Source organism: Camelus dromedarius, chromosome 1, assembly GCF_036321535.1.
Source record: "Camelus dromedarius isolate mCamDro1 chromosome 1, mCamDro1.pat, whole genome shotgun sequence".
Lineage (NCBI taxonomy): Eukaryota > Metazoa > Chordata > Mammalia > Artiodactyla > Camelidae > Camelus > Camelus dromedarius.
In genome coordinates, this window is record NC_087436.1 from 108,988,307 (window position 1) to 109,008,643 (window position 20,337).

Below are 20,337 nucleotides of genomic sequence, written 5' to 3' on the forward strand. Positions count from 1 at the left end.
GATAACACATGCCCGTGAAGAAAAGAAGAACCAGTGGGAATAAATAAATTTTTTACAATGACCATACACTATTTATATAATTAAAACATAGACATTTTAAACAGGAGTGAATAAATTATTGGGCATCTGTGTCTGTGAAAGAGGCTGTGTGTGTGTGTGTGTGTGTGTGTTTTCACATATGCCTGTTTTTTTTTTACAGGGGAACGAAGAAATCTTAGCACGGTGGGCGACCTGTCCTGGATGGTGTACCTTGATATTACATCCCCTACCCCCACCCTGATCCCTTGCCTGAGGGCGCCTGAGGAGAAAGGCACTCTTTGTCTTTTGCTATTTTCCATCTGGTTCTAATTGAGGGGAAAAGAAAAACAAAAACAATTTGGATTAGTTAGATATCATCTGATAATATTTTGGAGGGGAAGAAATTAATTGAATATGCATTTTTTTTTCCCAGTCAAGAATGTGCTCTATCCATCTCTTTCATGTGCCCATGCCAAAGTTCCCAAATGTGACAGAGTGCTTATCTCAAAGGAATTTCTGACAACACAAAGGTATAGGCTTCCTTCCCTGTTCCTTTGGTATCACCTTGTTTAAGAAATTCTTAAGGAGGGGGCTCCAAATAGCAGGCAATTTCTAAGAAAACCAACAAGCTGTTAATGAAGTAAATATCTGTTTAATTTACAAACATCAGTAGTGGAACTGATATTAGTCTGAAGAAAGACAAGCACACTGTATTATACATGTAGGTCTAGTTTTCTTTGTAAAAAAGGTTTTGGAAAGAAACATCTGCATCTTTACAGGGTACCCTGGGATTTTTAATGAGGGAAGAGCACAGTCCACGATAAGTCATTATCAATTCTACATTGTCATTTAGCAGCAAACATGTTAACATGGGAACATTAAGGTAATAAAGGAGCTTTATTGTTTGGAAAACGAAAAATCACAGTTCTTGACGTTACAGCCTTTTCTCTCCCCACCCCACCCCCAGTAAAAGGGCAAAAAAAAAAAAAAAAAGCGTCAAGGAAATAGTAATTTGTAAAAGATCTACTTTTCTAGTGTTGATTGCTACACACCATTTCTGTTCTGTGACGACACCCTGCAGAGGGGCCACTTTCTGTACAAGGACCGTCTCTCACAGACTTTACACACCCTCTGCAGGTGTCCTGAGTGAGGCCAGTAGGTCAGTGACACCAGTGGTCAGATGTCAAGGTAAACAAACAGATCAACACATATTTATCCCAAGAGAACACCTTATGTTAGTACTATTGCCAAAAAAAAAAAAAAAAGATAATCCTGATTTTTAAGTTTGAAAAATGTACAAAAATATCAGGACAATTATAAATTAATATATATTAAAGCATCGAGAAACAGCAAAAGGATGGCCTAAAATGTTAAGTACAATGTACTTTGATACAATAAATATTTCTCATTGAAACCGAATACTGTATAGGGCTGTTTAGAACTCATAGAAACAAAAATTCATATTATTACTAATTTCTTTATCAATAATCTATTGGTTCTTTATCATCTCCTTTGTCATTTATATTACAAAAAAAATTAATACTGGAAAACGGCAGATAAACACTTTTGTGTGCTTCTCCTGCTAACATGCTGACGTTTAAAAGGAAGATAAAATTGATTTTAGCACTCTCGTCTCCTCTGATGGAGGGAACCCAGGTCTTCAGAACACTTTATAGTTTGCACAAAATACTTCTCATCTGTTCGTTCTGGCTGTGAATTCTGGAGCTCCGTTCCACCGCCTTGGGTCCTCACTCACACACGTGCGCTTGGCTTGTCCTCCTGAACCGCGTGGGTGCGGACGAGGGCTCAGGCGATGATGCTCTCGGCAACCTCACGTCAACACAGAGCATCTCTTCTCTCCTTTGAGTATGTGCTTCTGCTGGTCTGCAGCGCGTTGCAAAGCTGAGTCTGGGTTGCATCGCGGCTCAGATGCCTTCAGGTGTGCCTTTCTTCATACTTCTCCAGCATCCGGGAAGCTTTAGTTCAAGCATTTTTTTTTCTCTAAATGCAGAAAAGAAGTCTTCATTCTCGTAATAAAAATAAGTCGGTTCTGTATTTTACAATATATTTCAAATATTTCCACTATGAAGCATTGATTAGTCCAACAGGGCCAAGGAGTATATGACATTTTCCAAAGACCGAAGCTGCCAGGGGCGCGTTTAAGAGGCGCAGCGGGTGCAGCCACACTTCACCACCTTCTCAACCTCGTCCACAAACGACGAGCCGTCAGTGCATTCGAAGGAGTATTTCCGCCGCTTGCTCCTCAGAGGTCCGCAGCACTGCGCCCCCGCGCACCCGCCTCTGCACTCCAGGCGGGACACCTTCTTGGTGGTCTGGCAAGCCGCATAGCCCTGCTGCTTCTGGTAATAATCTCTTATCCGTTCCCCTCGACAAGAAATTTCTAGAAAAGAACCAAACGCACACAACGTGTAAAGGCAGTTGCTGAAAGTCACGCGGAGTGACTGCTGAAAGCCACAACTCAGCTCAGCAGATGGCGCTCTTGCAGCCGCCCGTCTGGAACCGCTGCTGTCAGTGTCAGGCTGATACGGCACAGTGCGGGCTGGTGGCACAGCCTGCTGTTCTGCGCAAAGCACTTTCTTTTTGGCCTTCCTTTTGTGCAAAGGGAATACTCTCTATGTGGACTACAAATACGACGCTTTTGGACTGTCAAGAATATTGGGTTCCTCAATCTTTTCTTTTGTATCAAACATACACATCCTCTGTTTTTACACTGTTAACAGCTGGTTTTGTTTACCACAGGGAGTGGTTTCAGGGAGTAGGCAATGTAATTTATTAGACGTGGAGTTTAACATCATTCAATCTGTTACTTAATACAAGTAACATTCCACGAACTTCATAAATTACCCGAGTATGAACTCGTTCAAAAAGAGACATCTGCTGAAAGCTTCCATGGACACGATCCTCCCGTCTCACCCCTCTGATACAACACAACAAAATCCACACCAGCTGGAGGCAAAGCACACTCTAGTCACGCAGACACAGGAGAAGGAAATAGGTGGGTTGAAAACTCAGCCTGTTTCCACCCCTCTCCCTTGCACCATTTGCAGTGACAGATCAGTTGATTCTAAGGGCAAAGGTGATTTTGTCCTAAAACTACAGCAGAATGATTAGCCCCCTGTGTTCTGTGCCGGAAGATGAAGCCGTGACCCACGGATCAGAGTGGCAGGTCAAGGTAAGAAGTAAGTAGATTGTATGTGCCTCTACGTACGGGGAAAAGGAGTATTTTCACAGCAAATCACGGTGTGGGAAGACATGTGAAGGCCGTGTAAAATCCTGCGCTGGAGGTTTGGAATATTCCCCACCTGGTGGCTTCACTGGGAAATAAATCAACACCAGCAACTAAAGGTTGTGCAAAGACCTGGCGTTCTACATGTCACTCCCCTCTCTGTGTGTCTCCCTTCTTCTCTCTCTCTTTCCAAAGAGGGGGCCACTCTTGCTTTGCCAAGACAGAGGGAGGTGCCCAGCTGGGCTGGCTTACCTCGATCGCAGCTGTCCCCCGTGTATCCGCTGCTGCATTCACAGTAGGGCTGCCCGAGTCCTGAGAGCCTGCATTTCCCGTGCTTACACTTGATCGTCTGGCAGGGGTTGAACAGATCCTCTTCTTCGTCACAGAGGACGCCCCCGTGGCCCTCCAGGCACTTGCAGCTGTAGGAGAACGCGTTGATGGGCAGGCAGGTGCCATGTACGCATCTACAGCGGAGGAAGGCAGCCATGGAGATGCATTAGGCGGCGGGGATAGGAACGAGGGGAGGATGGATGATAAAACAAGGGACACGGTGCTAGTGGACTTCTTTCCTTTCCCTCCTTCCCGCCCTCTTTCCTTTTTCCTCTCCTGAGTTTTGCTTTGAGGGTTGGAGAGCGTGTGTATGTGTGTGTGTGTGCGTGTTGAACTAACCAGCAGCCCAAACTTACTTATTTCCCAGACAGGGGTCATTGGTCCTCTGGTCACAGAGGGGCCCCGTCCATCCTTCCTCGCACTCGCAGCTGAAGCCGGACTGGCTGCTGGGCTGGCACGTGCCGTGGGCGCACACCTTCCTGTGGCACGGCTCACAGCCGGGCAGAATGCCCGTCTGCATGGGCACCTGGCGGAAGTCCTGCAGCTCGCTGTTGATGTACAGGTTCCGGATGCAGCCGTGGAAGCTGGTGCCGTTCTGCCCGGGGGCCTGGCGCAGAGCCGCCGCCACGTTGTTCTTGCCCGGCATGCCTGCGGAGGGACACCGAGTGGGAGGTCAGGCTCCGAGGAGGGCCCTCAGCCAGGTGCCACCCGGGCCCTCTCGCTCTTCCCGCAGGGTTGGGGTCCGCCTCTTTAGGAGAACCAGACAGTGTAAGCCTCCAGCCCTGCGGTTCTGACAGCAGAATCACACAGGTGATTCCTGGGGGCCTCAGCCCAGACTGATGTGATCAGATCGTCTAGGGGGAGGGAGAAGAGGGGTGTGTGTGTGTGTGCCTGTGTGTGCGTGTGTGTTCCTTTTTTGGAAGATGCTCCAGGCAATTCTAATGCACAACTAAAATAAAGAACCTAGTTCACTGGCAGTCAATCTTTAATGTTTAACATCTGTTTCAAAAAAAAAAAAAACAAACAAACACCTTATATGGAGGTATTAGATATTTAAAACTTAAACTCAGGGCTACTGCACTTAAACGCAGGGTTGGGAATGGGGAGGCATTAGTGCTCCCCTCTCTGCACCCACCCCCTAACCTGGACATGTACTTTGGAAGCCCAGCCTAGAGTTCCTGACTCCCTGACCAACCCTACGCCCTTAAAGATAAAGGGCCCAGGGCCCAGAGAGCTTGGGCAACATGCTCACTGTCACCAGTAAGACTGGGTCAGAATTAGGCTAATGAGGCAAACTTCCATAATCTCTAGTCACGTTCAGTCCACTGAGGTTCAGCCGGTGAGAGCTGGGTCCACAGGGACCATTTACCCCAGCCCTGCCAAACCCTAAGCTGGCAATGAGTCCAGCTCACTACTGACAATGTCCCAAGCTGAGCCGTGGATGTCACTGCCTGAAAAAACCCACCCCTGCTCCCTATCAGGACAGCACCTCATTCAGACTTTTTTTCTCTTGCTAATTGAGAGTGAAAACTTCATATTCCAAGAAATTAGGACTATAAAAGAAATTCTTCCAAAAATGATATTTTCAGTCTTTGTATATATATTCCACCAGTGACAGTCATGTGGTAACCCTCATTGGGCAAAACTAAGGAATCTTTCCATGGCCTAAGCCAGACCCTGAAATAGTTCTTGGATGGGATCTTACAGGAGGCTACCATCCAGGCCCCTGCTGGGGGAGGGGAGAAGGGAGGGGAGGGAGACAAGGCCTTCAGAGCAGCTAATCCCCCCCCCCCCCCGGCACTCACACTGTCCCTGCGCCTGGACTCTGAGCTACTGGCTGGCTGGAGGGTCGAGGCTGGGAAAGACCTCAGCTCTCACTCTCTGTGGGTCTGTTGGTTGTAAAGACGGAGAACTACAGCACCCTCCAGGCCCTGCCTCCTGGCGGCACCTCCCTTCCTGTTCAAAGGGACCCCATTTGAGGTCTAGCAGGCACCAAAGTCAGACAGCTGGTTCTACAAAACCACTAGGCTAGAGGGCAAAGTCTGTAGTTTCAGTCTGTGTGCGCTTGGGCTGGTCATCCCTCCTCTGGGGCTTCGTTTTCTCATCTGCAACAAGAGGATGGACCAGAGCAGTTCTTTCCCAGCTTGTCGGTGTAAGAACCACTGGAGATGCGCTGCTCAGAAGGCGGCTTCCCAGGCCCCCTTCTCTCTCCACCTGAGATTCTGACCCAGAAGGAAGCGGTGGGCATGGAAATCTAAACATTCACGTGCAGCTCAGGTGGTCCTGATGCAAGCGGCCCTCGTCACATTTTGACAGATACTGAACTAAGCATCTTGGATTTGAAGATCATGAGTCCAGGTTTTCAGTCTGTGTCTGTCTGGCCTTGGTAACTGGGCTGCTTTGGAGAGAGAGGTCCAAAAGATGAAATGGTCCATTTCCAGGAGAGGACTCGTGATGGGGAATTCGTTGTTTGAGGGTAAATTGTTCTAATGCAATTGTATCCATCCATCAAGACTATGTGGACTTTAATGTCCACACATTTATGGTCCCTTCTTCACAGGTTAAGAAAGAACTTCTTCCAAAACTACTTGTCTTCAAGAGCTCATTTTGATGGAGGCACAACACACATATGTGCACGTGTCAAAATTAAACACAGATTGATTAAGTTCCACAGCAGGGAGAAGCAACTGGAGAAGTAAATGCATTTCCTTTATTCCCAAAGCTAACAGGGGTAAAGGTCTAGCTGTGATTGTAGTAATCTGTAAACGAAACTGTTGATACATCACATGTAGAGTTACTTCCGGTGGGATATCATAAAATCAGTAACTATTCCGACTCAGTCTTTCAGGTGCTTGGTACATCTCTGACTAGGAAGCGAAGTCTTAACTGACAAACAGAAGTGGATTTATGGTTTTTCCCTTTGGCTGGTCCTCTATGCCATGGACGAAAGCTGGGATTCAATCCATCAAACAACAGATAACTTAGTAGACAGTTTTCAGCCTTAACAAGCTCGATATGTTTCAGAAGGACAATAAAGGATTGGGTGTCAACACTGAGGTCTTCTGTCCAACAGGGCATTAGGAGAGGATCTGTGATGCATGGGGGGGCCTCTATGTGTAGGTCTTAACTTTTTAAAAAAAATTCCATTAAGTAATATATGTTCTGGTTGGACTATTATATAGAAAAGCATAAAGATTACATTGTTTTCTATTAAGTAAAGCCTATTCAAGGGTAGCTGAAACCAAGGGCAGGCAAAGCCGCCTCCCCGTTCTGCTAGAACACACTTCTGCAAGGGCCGAAGGTGTGAGACGCAGCACCTGGGGCGGAGCCGTCCTCCTTGGGGCGGGTTCCAGTTTGCAGACTCCGAGAAGAAGGAGCGCTTGTTTGCCTCACTCTCCTTTGCTAAGTCAGGTTCCACTGCCTTTGCCATAAAGAATTCAGGCCTGCGGTCTCAGGACTGCCTTGTATTTTTAAAATGTGAGTTACCCTAGGGACTGTCCTCTGAGTGGGAAGGAAACGAGCCCAGCGTGTTCTCTGGCAGTGAGGCTGCGATGGAAGAGGTTTCCTTCAGGCCTGGATGGACAGAGGCACTGTCTGGATTCTTCCAGCCCTCTAGCCTTAGAAAGATTCACACTTCTCAGGGCTAATTTAAAATGTATTTTTTTTCCTCCATTTTTGAAAAATGTTCTGGCCCAAGCACCCCCATTCTGTACTTACTTTTTTTTTCACCACATTCTAAAGAGATCTTAACAGATTTAGTGAAATGGTTTCTAGTGAAAGCGTAATAAAATCAAGTGAAGGACGAGTCCGTTAGTAACAAAGAGCGACAGAACTTAGACCGCTTCCCCTTCTGCTCCATGTTAGGAACCGATGGCAATGCAGGTGGCTTTGGGGGCAGACAGACCTGGACCTGAACAAGGTCTCGATCATGTCCTAGCTTTGTGAACTTGGACAAGTTTTATGAAGTCCGTGAGACTGTCCCTTAGGGATTATAAAACAAAAAATCATACCTACTTCCTAAAGTCTCTGAGGATAAAAAAGCATCGTTGAGCACATAGCATGTGCTTAGTAAATATAATCTCTTTTCTCTTGGATCACAGGTAATGTCTGTGACTTGCTTCACCCATCCCAAAGCAACTGCTGTTCGCTGTAGTGCAGGCAGAAAGGGAAGGCTTTTGCCTGTTAATGAATCCCAGAGTGTGATTGCCATGAAGCAAAGCGATCAGTCAACTCGCTGCACAGACTCAAGACGACCTATTTTTGTTACAATGCTTTAAGGTTTCATGAAGATGTGACTGCCTTCCCCCATCCCCTGGGCCCAGAAGGGATATTTCTTTTTCAGTTTTGTATCCTCTGTGCATCTATTAACTTAGCTCTCAGCAGATGGGAAGAGCTCAATAAATATTTACAGAATTGAATGAAAGACTTTTAACTGTGTCTAAAAAATCCAAACTCTATCAAAGTGTTCAGATTTTCAACTGCTGGAATGATTAAAAACAGAAGTGTTCTGGAATTTCAGTAAACTTCCCAAAAGGGCTTCCAGGGAAGGCTTTGAGGGGTTAAGAAAACTGTAGAGCATCTCAAGGCTATGATTGTGAAAATGCTGATGTGAAGTTCATGAGCGTACACGTCATGGTGGAGAAATCAGTTATATTGACCTGCTCAGAAACTTCAGCTTATTTATCTGTAAAATGAGTTGATCTTGTCAGTCAATTCACTTCAATTCAATGTCATTTAATTCAGTGCAATTCAGTTCAACATTATATGTTGTCTTGCTCCTTTGCCTGGAATTTGAAATCCTGTCTCTGGTTTATATTGACTCCTCCAGACAGACAGCGGCAAGAGGACAGGCTCTCTCCTTTGCGGGTTGGGTCCTCCCTTCTGGGATTCTTCCGAACTTTGCTTATACGTCTACCCCTCATCCGTTTCCTCATCTGCTTTCCCGTTGTTTAAAATAAAGTCCAGTCTTCACTCCATTATTCTAAGCCCCAACCCACCTTTCCCGCCTTTCCTCTGGTTCAGTCACCTTGAGGTCTTAGCTAAACAGAAGTACTTCCTGCTACCAAAGTACAAATTCCCCAACACAAATTGTACATTTAATTTGTTCATTCAGTTGATTTCATTAATAATTATCCTATCGGCTACATGAGTTAGCAACTGTAGTAAGGCATTCCAGCAGAGCAACATTTGACTGAAACATTTCGCCTCCTTAAGGGAGCTGGGGTGGGTCATTCATTCCTCAGTTTGCATCAAACTTCTTTCCTCAGCTTCTTTATTGCCTGATTTGACCTCTAACCAGCTTTCTTTTTCTATACACTGGATCAAATAATTACATTATATGATGTGTAAATCACCTAGCAGGTGACAGACACAAAAGAAAGATTAATGTCCTTCTCCACCCCAACCACACATTTAGTTAGACCCAGAGCCAGGCTTACAAAATGCTCTCTTATTACTCATCTAGGGCTCTTTTCTTTCCATTATCGCTGTTCATCTTTCAATGATAGACCAACGCCCATGGCACCAGGCATCCACAACTTCAGGATTAGTCTGTGATGAGAATCACAGGGTCTGGGAATCCATGGAACTTGGAAAACAGCTTACCTCCGACGTAGAGTGGGGAGTCAAAATTCAGGGTGGACTGCTTGGACAAATTGGTGATGATTTTGGGGCTCCCTCCATCCACAGAGAGGGAGAGGCTCTGATCCAGAGCGAGTAGTTCCACAATGTGGAAGTTTCCATCATTGATCGTCTCCACACTATAAAACAACAACAACAACTTAGCTGATCCTCCAATTCTGTATTTGTTAAAGAAAACGAGTTACAATTCAGACTCCAATAAGCTCTTTTAGGGAAAAGACATTCCCATCTAACATTAATAAAGACAAAGACCAGTAGTTGATTTAAAGATAAAAGATACTTTCAAGGAGATATGGTCGTTCTCTACTTGGGAATGAATACATCAATTCTGTTCTCCCATCAGGAGAAGTGGAAATGAATACATTTTATCTCTATTCAGTCATATTCTCCAGGTATGTAGGAATTCCAAAGCATAATTTTACATGTGCTTTTAAATGCCACTAAAGTTCCATTTACTCAGATACTGTTATTCTGAATTGTATTCAAAGGCAAGGAACCTACACTTGGGCCAAATACACTTTCTGGACACTGATGTTCAGGGCTCACTGGCTTCTGCACTCTTAAGCACTACACAGTGATGCTTACCAGAATCAAACATACACATACATACAGGAAGAACCAGCTTGGTAGGATCACTGCACTTTTTGAAATTTGTTAATTGATAATATACTCTCACTTTCTTTGCATTTTTCAGAAGGATGTCCATCAAATGATATTGCTGTAGAAGACATCTATGCTCAGTAGGGAGGTGAGAATAACTGAATAAACAGAATGCTTAACGTAGTCACATCTAGGGAGTTTAGTGATGACAATGGTTCTTCTGTTTCTCTTGCTGCTACCTTCTAAAAAACTTGAGAGGGTTTATGGAAATTCATAAAATGGACAAAACCAAAAATATTAAGAGACTTAGGTAAATAGAAAACGACAAGTTAAAATGAAGATGGGTGCAACTAATACGCAGGTGCTATATGGTTGTAAAGGGTGACTGTCCATCTAACATGAGCGTTACATCGGGCAAAGATGCAAACAGGACCAGTGAAACAGGACCAGCAAAGAAGGCGAGATCAACAGTGAATATTAAAGAACTAATATACTAAGATATTGACAGAAAAGATTGAAAAAAAAAAGACTCAAAAATGGAAATATGGGAGCATATAATAGGGCGGATTGTGAATACCTACTACTCCCCACACAAGAAGATTGATTCAATTTCCAGGCACTGATATTTAAAGTTGCAAATAGGTCAAGTCTGGAAAATTGCAGAAAAATGTATTGACATTTTTGCATGGTTCTCACCACAGGAGTCTAATCATATTCCATTGTTGCTGACATAGAATAAAATGTTTTTGCAATTTGACAGCAGTATAAACCACTCTGCAGATCTGAGAAAACACTTTGAGTTTTCCGGTCCTAAGTATTTAAGTGTCTGCGTGTGCAGGGATCTTTGCTAACCTATTTAAGATATCATCATTTAAAAAATAAATATTAGATGTGCCAATCAATATTTTCGCTTTTTACACATTTAATTATCCCAACTTTAGATACCATTAAAATCAACACAGGAAACAATATATAATAAGGAAAGCACTTTCTAAATAAAGTTGCACACCAACTGTTAGTGACCTTAAATATGACTGTATTCTAAGGGGATTTGCTGGGTAGTAATACCCATTGGCGGTGAAACGCACAGATTTTGGAGGCAGATAAACCTGAACTTGAATTCTGGTCTTGCATTTATTAAATGTTTGATCTTAAATAAGTTATATAATTGCTAACAAACGTCAGTATTCTCTTCAGTAAAAAAGTAAAACATTTCTCCCTTCTACGGTTAATTTGACGTGTAAACAAAATAATTTTTTGACATGCAGAGCTAAACATCCAGCATATAGAAAGTGCAAGTTTATTTACTTACTTATCTATTTATTATTTTTAATTGAAGTATAGTTGATTTACAATATTGTGTTAATTTCAGATGCACACCATCATGATTCTTTTTTGGGGTTTTTTGGCAGATTTATTCCATTATAGGTTATTACAAGCTATTGGGTATAATTCCCTGTGCTGTACAATAAATCCTTATTGCTGATCTACTTTATGTAAAGTAGTTTATATCTGTTAATCCCATACCCCTGACTTGTCCCTCCCTGCTACTATGGTAACTGTAAGTTTGTTGTCTATGTTTGTGAGTCTGTTTCTGTTTTATATATATAGATTTATTTGTATTATTGTTTAGATTCCACATTTAAGTGACATCATACAGTTTTTGTCTTTCTCTGTGTGACTTAATTCACTAAGCATAATGTTCTCTCAGTCCATCCATGGTGCTACAAATGGCAATATTTCATTCTTTTTTATGGTGAGTAAGTTAAACATTAGATATTAGTATCACCATGAACAGCACCACCATCACCACCATCATCAAATAAATAACACGATACTACTTCAGAATCTTCTTCGGGAAGAATTTAGGCTAGCTTTATTTTTAATATTAATTGTAAGATAATTAAAAGCTAGCAGAAATGTAATACCTTCTTTGGGGACATATCTCGTTCAAGTTATTAGAAGTTCTACATAACATGAATATAAAGACATACATAGACAAGATGATGGTCAATTGCTTTTTGCTTTGTGATCATATACAACTCTCTAAGTGGTTTTCTATAAATGCTTTATGAACACTGGTCTTCAGTTATAAACCATAATAATGGGGCCCTCTTTTTCCCTCTTTACAATTGCAGATAAAAGACTTGCATAGTAAGGAATGCATTCGTGGTCACACATTGGTCTTAGACGATCGACCTAGGTATGTCATCACTGACGATGCTGTTTGGTGCAGTACACTTGGAAGATTTAATACCTTGAAATTTTTGTACACTCTAAAGCAGGGTTTCAGCTGGGAAGCCAGAGGCAGTTTCATTATTAACTCACTTCACTTACTACTTCTTTATTTCTTTCCTTTTTTCTTTCTTTCATTTTTGTTTTTGTTTTTGAGTACATGTCTTTAATTCCCACTAATTGTTTAAGGGACATTAAACCAGAGGCCATGTATTATTTATTTATTTCTTCCAGTAGAGTGTCTGGTAAATAGTAGACGCTCAATAAGTATATGTTAAGTAAATAAAAGATAAGGGAGACATATTAGGAATAACATACAAAGTGTATTTAGTAATAATACCTGGATTATAATTACAGACAGTCAGGAGACTTCAGGCATACTTAGGACAGGATATCTAAAAACAACATTTTATTTAAAAAAAATTGGAATTTTCAGTGGTGATATCCTGAAAGATAACGTTGGGAGATAAATCTTGCTCAGCAGTGTCCTCACTCCTGTTAGATGTGTGACATTGGGTTACTTTACATGTTTTCACTCATTTAAGACTCACAACAACCCTAAATTTGGGTACTTAGGGTACCCAAGGTGGCACGGCCAGTGGCTAAACAGATGTGAAGCCAGGTTGTCTGGTTCTATTGTACATGATTTTCATTATTGTGCACCACTTTTATAATAATAAAAAAAAACTACCCTGAAGAGTAGCTGGTACTATACACATGGCATGTATTCTCGCCACTAACAAGCCTTTAATAGGCGATTTCTCTTCCAAATAGCCCAAGAACAAAGTTCTATGGAGAATAATCTTCTATGATGGTCATACAACTTCATTTACTAAAAATCACTGAATTGGAAAAAAATAGGTAATAATCTTCTAAGGGGTGTTTGAAGATTATGAGAATGTATATGAGATACATAGATTTGAAACTTGGTTTTGGATTCTTTTTCCCCAATGACAAGTGAAATTCAGATGGACTAGATTTTTCTCCTCCCCAAAGGTTTAAATGTCTCATATGATGATTCCAGAACTTGGTAAGAGTTGCCAGTGAGCTTAATTCCATTTATATTTCCCAGGAATTAAGCGAGGCCTCACCCAGCCCTTTAACAGACAAGTCTTGTGAAATTACTATTCTTAGATTCTTTGATTTCAGGATGATATTGCGTGTATGGGGCCCAAAGAGAATATGGCAAAGCTAAGAGTGTTCTCAGCTGGTGTTTCATTCTGTCTCCTAAAGCAAGAGATCGGGGTGGGGGGTGTCCCTTGTCTAAATGCCCTTCTAAATAAAAGCAGTGATGGACACACCAGTTGTTGCAGAATAAAACTAAGCCATCGTCGATTTTACAGTCTATCACAGTCACCTCCTGCCTACCCACCTGCAATGTGTAACATCCTCTGGGTTCTGGGAAGTACTGACAAACCCTCTTTCAATGCTCCCCAGGGAACTGTGTATTCGATGACTCACAAAAGTTGCAAGTGAATCACTTCACAGTGAGCCTTTCCACTGGGAACATAAATTGTATTTACTACCATTATTATGTAATTTTAAGTTTTACTACACTCATCTATTACCTGAGATTTTGTTTTCTTGAATTTCTAAATGGATGTGTGAAAACAAAGCAGTTACTGAACTGTCTAGTGGTTTGCTACAGAAAAAGATTTTAAACACCCCAGGCTTAAAGAAGAAGGGGCTCTAAATCGTCTTTGATCGTCTTTACAACTGCAGGGCACATTAACAGTGACATTGTTATATTCCTGTCTCAACCATAAATCTTGTGGTATTTCAGTAATGGAGTCAAGATAAAGAGTTCACTTTCCTTATGTGAACTCCTGCCTTTGGGCTTAAAAATTTAAATTTATCTGTTGGCATATTCCATGCAACGAAACAGGAATCAGAAACCAGACGAATTCAACTGGTCATCTCATTTTGTTATCTATTGGCTAAAGATGCTTCATCTGTGAAGTGGGGATGGTAATAAAAAATTTCCCTGCCCACTTCTTTAATTAGAAAGGAATAAAGGTATTTATGTATATACATAAGAGTTTTCAGAAGAACATTTTATAAAATAATTTGTTTATCAAGTAAGGCTGTATTTTAATCAGCGCTTTTGAAGCAAATTACAGATCTTCCTCAACTTACAGTGGGGTTGAGTCCCAATAAACTCATTGTAAATTGAAAATACGGTAAGTCGAAAATGCACTTCATACACCTAATCTATCAAACATATTTTAGCCTAGTTGCCTTAAGCGTGCTCAGAACAATTACACTGGCTTACAGCTGGCCAAAATCATCTAACGCAAAGCCTATTTTATAATAAAGTGTTGAACAGCTCATGCAATTTACTGAACACTGGACAGAAAGTGAAAAGCAGACTGGTTGTCTGGGTGCAGACTAGTTTGAGCACGTGGGTTGTTCACCCTCGTGATCACGTGTCCGACTGGGAGCTGCGGCTGCCTTGTGTCCCCAGAATATGTACTGCATCAGGCTAGCCCAGGAAAAGATCAAAATTCAGAATTCTTTCTAACGATGGTTTCTACTGAATGCATACTGCTGTTGCACCGTCGTAAAGTTGAAAAATTGTTAGGTCAAACCATCCTAAGTTTGGGACTATCTGTACATAATTTAAATAAAAATGCCCTACAGTAGAAAGGGACTTCCACATTTGAACATAATGTAAGAGTCACATGTAAGACAATACTATTTGCACTTGGGTTTTATTCTTCAGCATCTGGGTATCTGAGCATGAAGAATATCTACCAACCCCAGCATTAACAATAATTGTGCTCTTGTCTAGTAAGATACTAGGTGCTCCACGTTGGTTACTCCCAAGTCTTTCCACGAAATGGAAGCACAAAGAGAAGGAATAACTTGCTCAAGTTTACAAAGGGTAAAAAATGGTGCCTTCCCATACAGCGTCTCAAGAACGACTTGTTTCCCTTGGAAATGAGAAGACTACATAGATTCTGCCTACTGTCCATCTTTCCAACGAGACTGAATTCTTCTTCTTTTTTCTTAATGAAAGCCTGTGAGTGGCATAACCCAGAGGCTATGCAGCCACCCAAGCCTAGCAGCCTGCAGGGAGAGTCCCCTGCAGTTGTGCGGGTCCCTGAACACTGAAACTGATGACTGCATGGTACAGTCCTGCACCTCTGTAAGGGGCTGCATCTGGCTCCCTAATTTTTAAATAGTCAATGACTATGTTTCCAAAGAAGCTATCTGGTTTGGAAAATAATGTTAATTTTAACCTAGAGAAAGAAGCATATCATTTTTATTCATCTTTTTTTTTTCAAGTTTCTGCCTATCTAGATGAAAAGAAAGTCACTTTAAAGGGCGGTCAATTATCAGCCTACTTGAAGAAAAAAAATGTATTTCTCATCCCCGTCTGAGGGACTACTGCTGATATCAGCTTTAAGTTTAGGCTGTCATTCACTCATTCATTCACAGCACTGCTACCGGGTTCACGCTAGTCTCTAAGCATTACTGCTAGGCACGTGGACCATATTCTACATTCACCCACTTGTTAGACAGCGTGTGTAATCTCTCTTGCTGTTGATTAGATCTCTTAGCAGGGTGCAGGCCGATATTTAACAATTGGCTTCCTGTAAAATGAACGAGTCTGGATTTGTAGCAGCGGCTGATTACTGTGGTGGAAAATACTCCCCAAAGGCAGACATTAAGCATGAGGTCCTGGGACTTGGATGTGAGAAGCAGTGCACACCATCACCTCTCAGAGCACAGCTCAGATATACTCCCTTTATACAAATTGTTCTCAAACGGTGGTCCCTGGACCAGAGCATTGCCTGGGAGCTTGGAGAAATGAAAATCTAGGGGCTCATCCGAGATCTGAATCAAAACTAGGGGTGGAGCCCAGGAATCTGTACTTTAACAGAACTTTCAGGTGATTCTGGTGCAGGTTATGTGAAAACAGCGGCTCTATACCCCTACCTATGTGTCTGACCCTGTTTGCAGTAGACATGCCTACAAGAAGCCACGATCTTCTTTCAGATGTAAGGAATAAAATGAGAAAATGTGCATGCCACTTTGGTTCCGCCGGACAAGAAATAATTACTACATCTTGGGTTTTCTTAAAGACACTTTAGGCTACGTTAACTACTCCCTCTAGCCATAATTCCGTAAAATAATGGTTCTCATATCGATTCATTTCAGACAATAATTGACATCTAAGAGCAAATATTTCAAACCAAAAAATACACTACAATAGAAACAATAATAATGGATGATAAGTTTCCCTAATTTAACAGATTTCATTTTGCTAAAATAAATAAACTCCATCTCCATCAACATTGGAAATTAACCAGGTAACTGAAAAAATGCACCTGACATGCAAAATTACTCCCATATGTGATGCTCCAACAGCACATTAAATAATACATACTTTGGAAAACTAAGTTTTACCAAGGTAAATCTTTTACAACATAAAATCATTCAATTAACTGAACTCAAATTCTCTGAGGTCAAGATATGTAAAAATACCTCTTTTTAAAACATTAGTGTGATGTATTTTTAGTACAGTTATGTAAAATGGAAATACATCAAGATTTGAAAATTGAATTCAGCCAAACAAAATATTTATTAAGCAACTTATGGGAAAACTGATAGTAACAGTATTATTGATGAGTTTTCCTGTAATAATGAAGAAGTTGTCCTTTTCATCAGAGTACACATTGTAATAAGGCCTGAACAAGGACAGAGGCATTTGAATAAATGCCAGGAAATTAGTGAGAGCAGAATTAAGACTTGGAAACATTTCAAGTTGAAGGTGAAAGAAAGCAAAAGGTGGAGAGTAACTTCATTACACCTAAGATGACCAAGAAGATGGTGGTGCTTCTCTATGAAATTAGGAATGTGCCAGGGTGAGCAAAGGGAATGAAGGTAGTTTGGGACATTCTGCATGTACAATCCTAGCAGCTCTCATTGTTTAATGTTTCATTATTCTAAATACTTCATGTGTATCAAATCATAAAATTCTTACCACAATCCTACAAAGACGGAACTAAGATTCATTACACCGATTTACCCATTTACCAGGTGAGGACCAGAGAGCTTATGCAATTTGCCCAAGACACACAGTTAATGGAAGAAAGAGCTGGGACTTGAATCAAGGTGGACTGTCTTTAGAGCACCTGCTCTTTTCTTTTACTTCAATTTTAGTTTTGAGTTGTAATGACATTTAAATGGTTCAAAAATCAAAATATATAAAATGATATTCATACATAAGTTGTGCCCCCCACACTTTCCTCTTGTCCCTAGTTTTTTTCTTTATGCAAGTACACAGAAATAACAAGACAGATTTATTTACCCACCTTTGACACTGCTCTGCCTTACTTTTTTTTTTTTTTCAACTGAGCAACAGACCTTGGAAATCTTTCAGTATCATATATAGAGAACTTCCTTGTCCTCTCTCTCCTTCCTCCCCCCCACTTTTTTAACAATACATTCCATTGTGTGAATGCCCCATAGTTTATTTAATTAGAAACTTGGATTGTTTCCCAACTTTTGTTTTTACAACCAATACCTCAGTGCACGTCATTTCTATGTCTTTAGGTATCTTTTAGGATAACTTCCCAGAAGTGGGAAAGACATTTCCAAATTGCCCCCCATAGGAACTGTAAACCACATGCACTTCTCATGTTCATGTGTGAGGTTAGAGGGTGTGCTATAAACTCTTGTTACACTCCAGAGAGAGATCCAGAAAGACCTTCCTCCATCGTTAGAAGGGAGATGAGAGTGAAGACAGAGTGAGTGAGGAGTGAGGACAGAGCTGAGTCTAGAATTAAATCCTCACAGTGACCTGACGGGGTGGATGCTACACTATAATTTGTAGATATGAATTCTGAAGCACAGAAAAATTAAGTATCTTGCTTAAGTTTATACAGAGTAATTGGTCAAGATTTGAACATACATCTCAGCCACTAGGTTTCTTACTTGTTAAAAACCAGAGTCTCCTAGCGCGTTGAAAAAACTGGATGTCTCAGTAGTCTACTTCACAAAAGCATTTTTTCTATTTCAAACTGGATATTAATCCATTGATATGTGTATATTATATCTGCATCAATCAATCAATTAATCCATCTATCCATTATCTCTCTGAGTTCTAGGTGATTATTGCTTCTTTTCTTTTACTTGAAAATAACTCAATGACTTTTGCTGATTGTTGTGCCATGAACTAAAGAGCAAAAAATAAACAAAAGCTATGCATTCCCTGGACCTCACACCAGACGTCTTCCTTAGACATCTGCAAGCAGAAACGCCCACTTCTGGTTCCCAACAAAAAGTGTGTGATGTGATACTAGTCTTCTTTTTTTTTTTCTTTATAGATGCTACAGGGTATACTCTATTTTTGGTTAAGGTAAAAATGGTAATAAACATTAACTCAAAATAAGCTCTCTATAGTAAGTCCTCATTTGGATATAATCACTTGGGTTTTTATATCTTATCTAGAAATATTTTAGGTATAGTTTAAGTGAACGCTAGCATTAGTAAGCCAATCCCAAAAACTTTTACAGTGGTTTCTGAGAGTTCTATGCTGCTTTACTGCATAAAATAAAACAATCAAAATACCAAAAATGAACCATAAAAATCGGTATTCCGAAATCTCTTTATGGGCTGAAACAAACTGAAGCTATAAAATTTAAGGCCTAGCCACATTTAAAATGTTGGCACTAATTCATCACCATTTAGAGATGAAATAACTATTGTATTTACTTGGAAACCAATAATTATGTGCTTGTTTTCATGCTCTAAATATTCTCAGTGAGTTAGCTCACCACCAGAAGGACTTGTCAAGTTCCACCCATGGCTACAACTGGCATCTAATTTCCTAGAACCGTTATGAAAGGTCAAATAGCATGTGAAACACACTGATATCTATAAGCCTCATATCAGTAACACAGAGCCCAGTGTCTCCAGTTCCTGTCTCAATGCCCACAAACTTGCTGCCCCGGGTACTTGGCAAACAAATGCATTTTGTTCACCACTTTCGGTATTTTTTAAAAAATGTGAATTGACTTTTAAAGGGGGGAAAACTTTATATTAAAAAAAGCGCCAAATTTCTATCCTTTCTTGAAAAATCATAAGTTCTGGCAAAACCTGGGCCTCCATTTTCACATCGCAACATTCAAGGAGACCTGAGCAGATGGAGTCTAGTCCGGTTTTGACAAAGATTTGTTTTTTAGTTCACTTCACTCACGACCACTTCTATTATATTGCTAACACCAAGGCTATTTGTAATAAAGGAATGAGTCTCTAAAAAGTTAAAATCTTTTCAGGAATAAAAGGATGACAGCATATTCTTTTCTTGCACCTGGCCTGCTTAGTCCTTGAAGTTATATGCCTAGAAAAACTGACTGCCTACGACTGCGTCTTTGCCCTAAATAAGGGTAGTTATTTCTGCATGTGAAGCAATGAACTAGGTAACTTGTCTGTGGGACGACCGGTGTTGAGACCCAACGGAGAGGCTCTGGAGGTGAGTCTTATGCCAAAAGCACACTTTCAGCAAAACGTATGCCCCCTGAATCCCACCCCTTTCTCATCTTCAGTGTATTGTCAATATCATTACAGTACTAGAAAACTTCCAAAATGAATAGGATTGTGCACATATCGTATGTGTCCACTGGCTTAGCACATGTTAGCTTCCTAAGGGCTGGGCTTTGTTGCTGAAAGCTTAGAACACAGTAGGTGCTCAATAACCACGCGTTGCACGAATAGTAACTTTAAATTTCTCACTGGTTGGGTATCCTACAGCTGTTTCTCCAGCCACCTGTCCTCACCCAGCTCTGAGCCCTGGGAGGCTCGTGTGCGAGCGACACGACCGACATCACTGGGTTCCTTGTTTTCTGACATCTGATTTGGCCAAAGGGAAGCACGGACTGCTGGGAAGTCAGGAATTTACAACCCTGCTTCCTTCCCTGAGACGTGACTGCATCCATCCACTGCAAGTCACAGCTCCTGTCGGGCAGTCCTCTCCGCAATTTCTTTTCTGAGCATCCATTTCCGTAACTGCCAGCTCCTCCTCTCCTTTAAGCCCATGGGCAGGAGCCGTATCCCTGGTTACTACTCCAGGTTATTGTGCTACCCCAACCAGTCTCTGTAAACAGTCCTCTTATACGTGTCCCCTCCAACTGTCCAGCTTGAGTCTGCCATCTGTTACTACCAGGTCTCTAATGCACTAATCATTAAGTCTGCTGCAGACTAATTATTCCCTCCCCTCCCCATGGTACGGCAGAGGAGAAGCAGTGCTTCTTGAAGCA

The 20,337-nt window shown here is 41.4% G+C and overlaps 1 protein-coding gene across 3 annotated transcripts in view; it reads right to left on the reverse strand.

Annotated features, from left to right (window-relative positions):
* Window positions 1-896: 896 nt before the first annotated feature.
* Window positions 897-20,337, reverse strand: part of SLIT2 (slit guidance ligand 2) — a 347,629-nt gene continuing 328,188 nt past the window's right edge. For all 3 annotated transcript variants that reach the window (XM_031436793.2, XM_064487795.1, XM_031436800.2), the window contains 4 exons: window positions 9,200-9,354; window positions 3,952-4,243; window positions 3,518-3,729; window positions 897-2,419 (listed from right to left, as the gene is read on the reverse strand). In XM_031436793.2, the coding sequence (XP_031292653.1) occupies window positions 2,178-2,419; window positions 3,518-3,729; window positions 3,952-4,243; window positions 9,200-9,354 (901 nt within the window). In that variant the 3' untranslated portion in view covers window positions 897-2,177. The remainder of the gene's footprint in view (window positions 2,420-3,517; window positions 3,730-3,951; window positions 4,244-9,199; window positions 9,355-20,337) is intronic.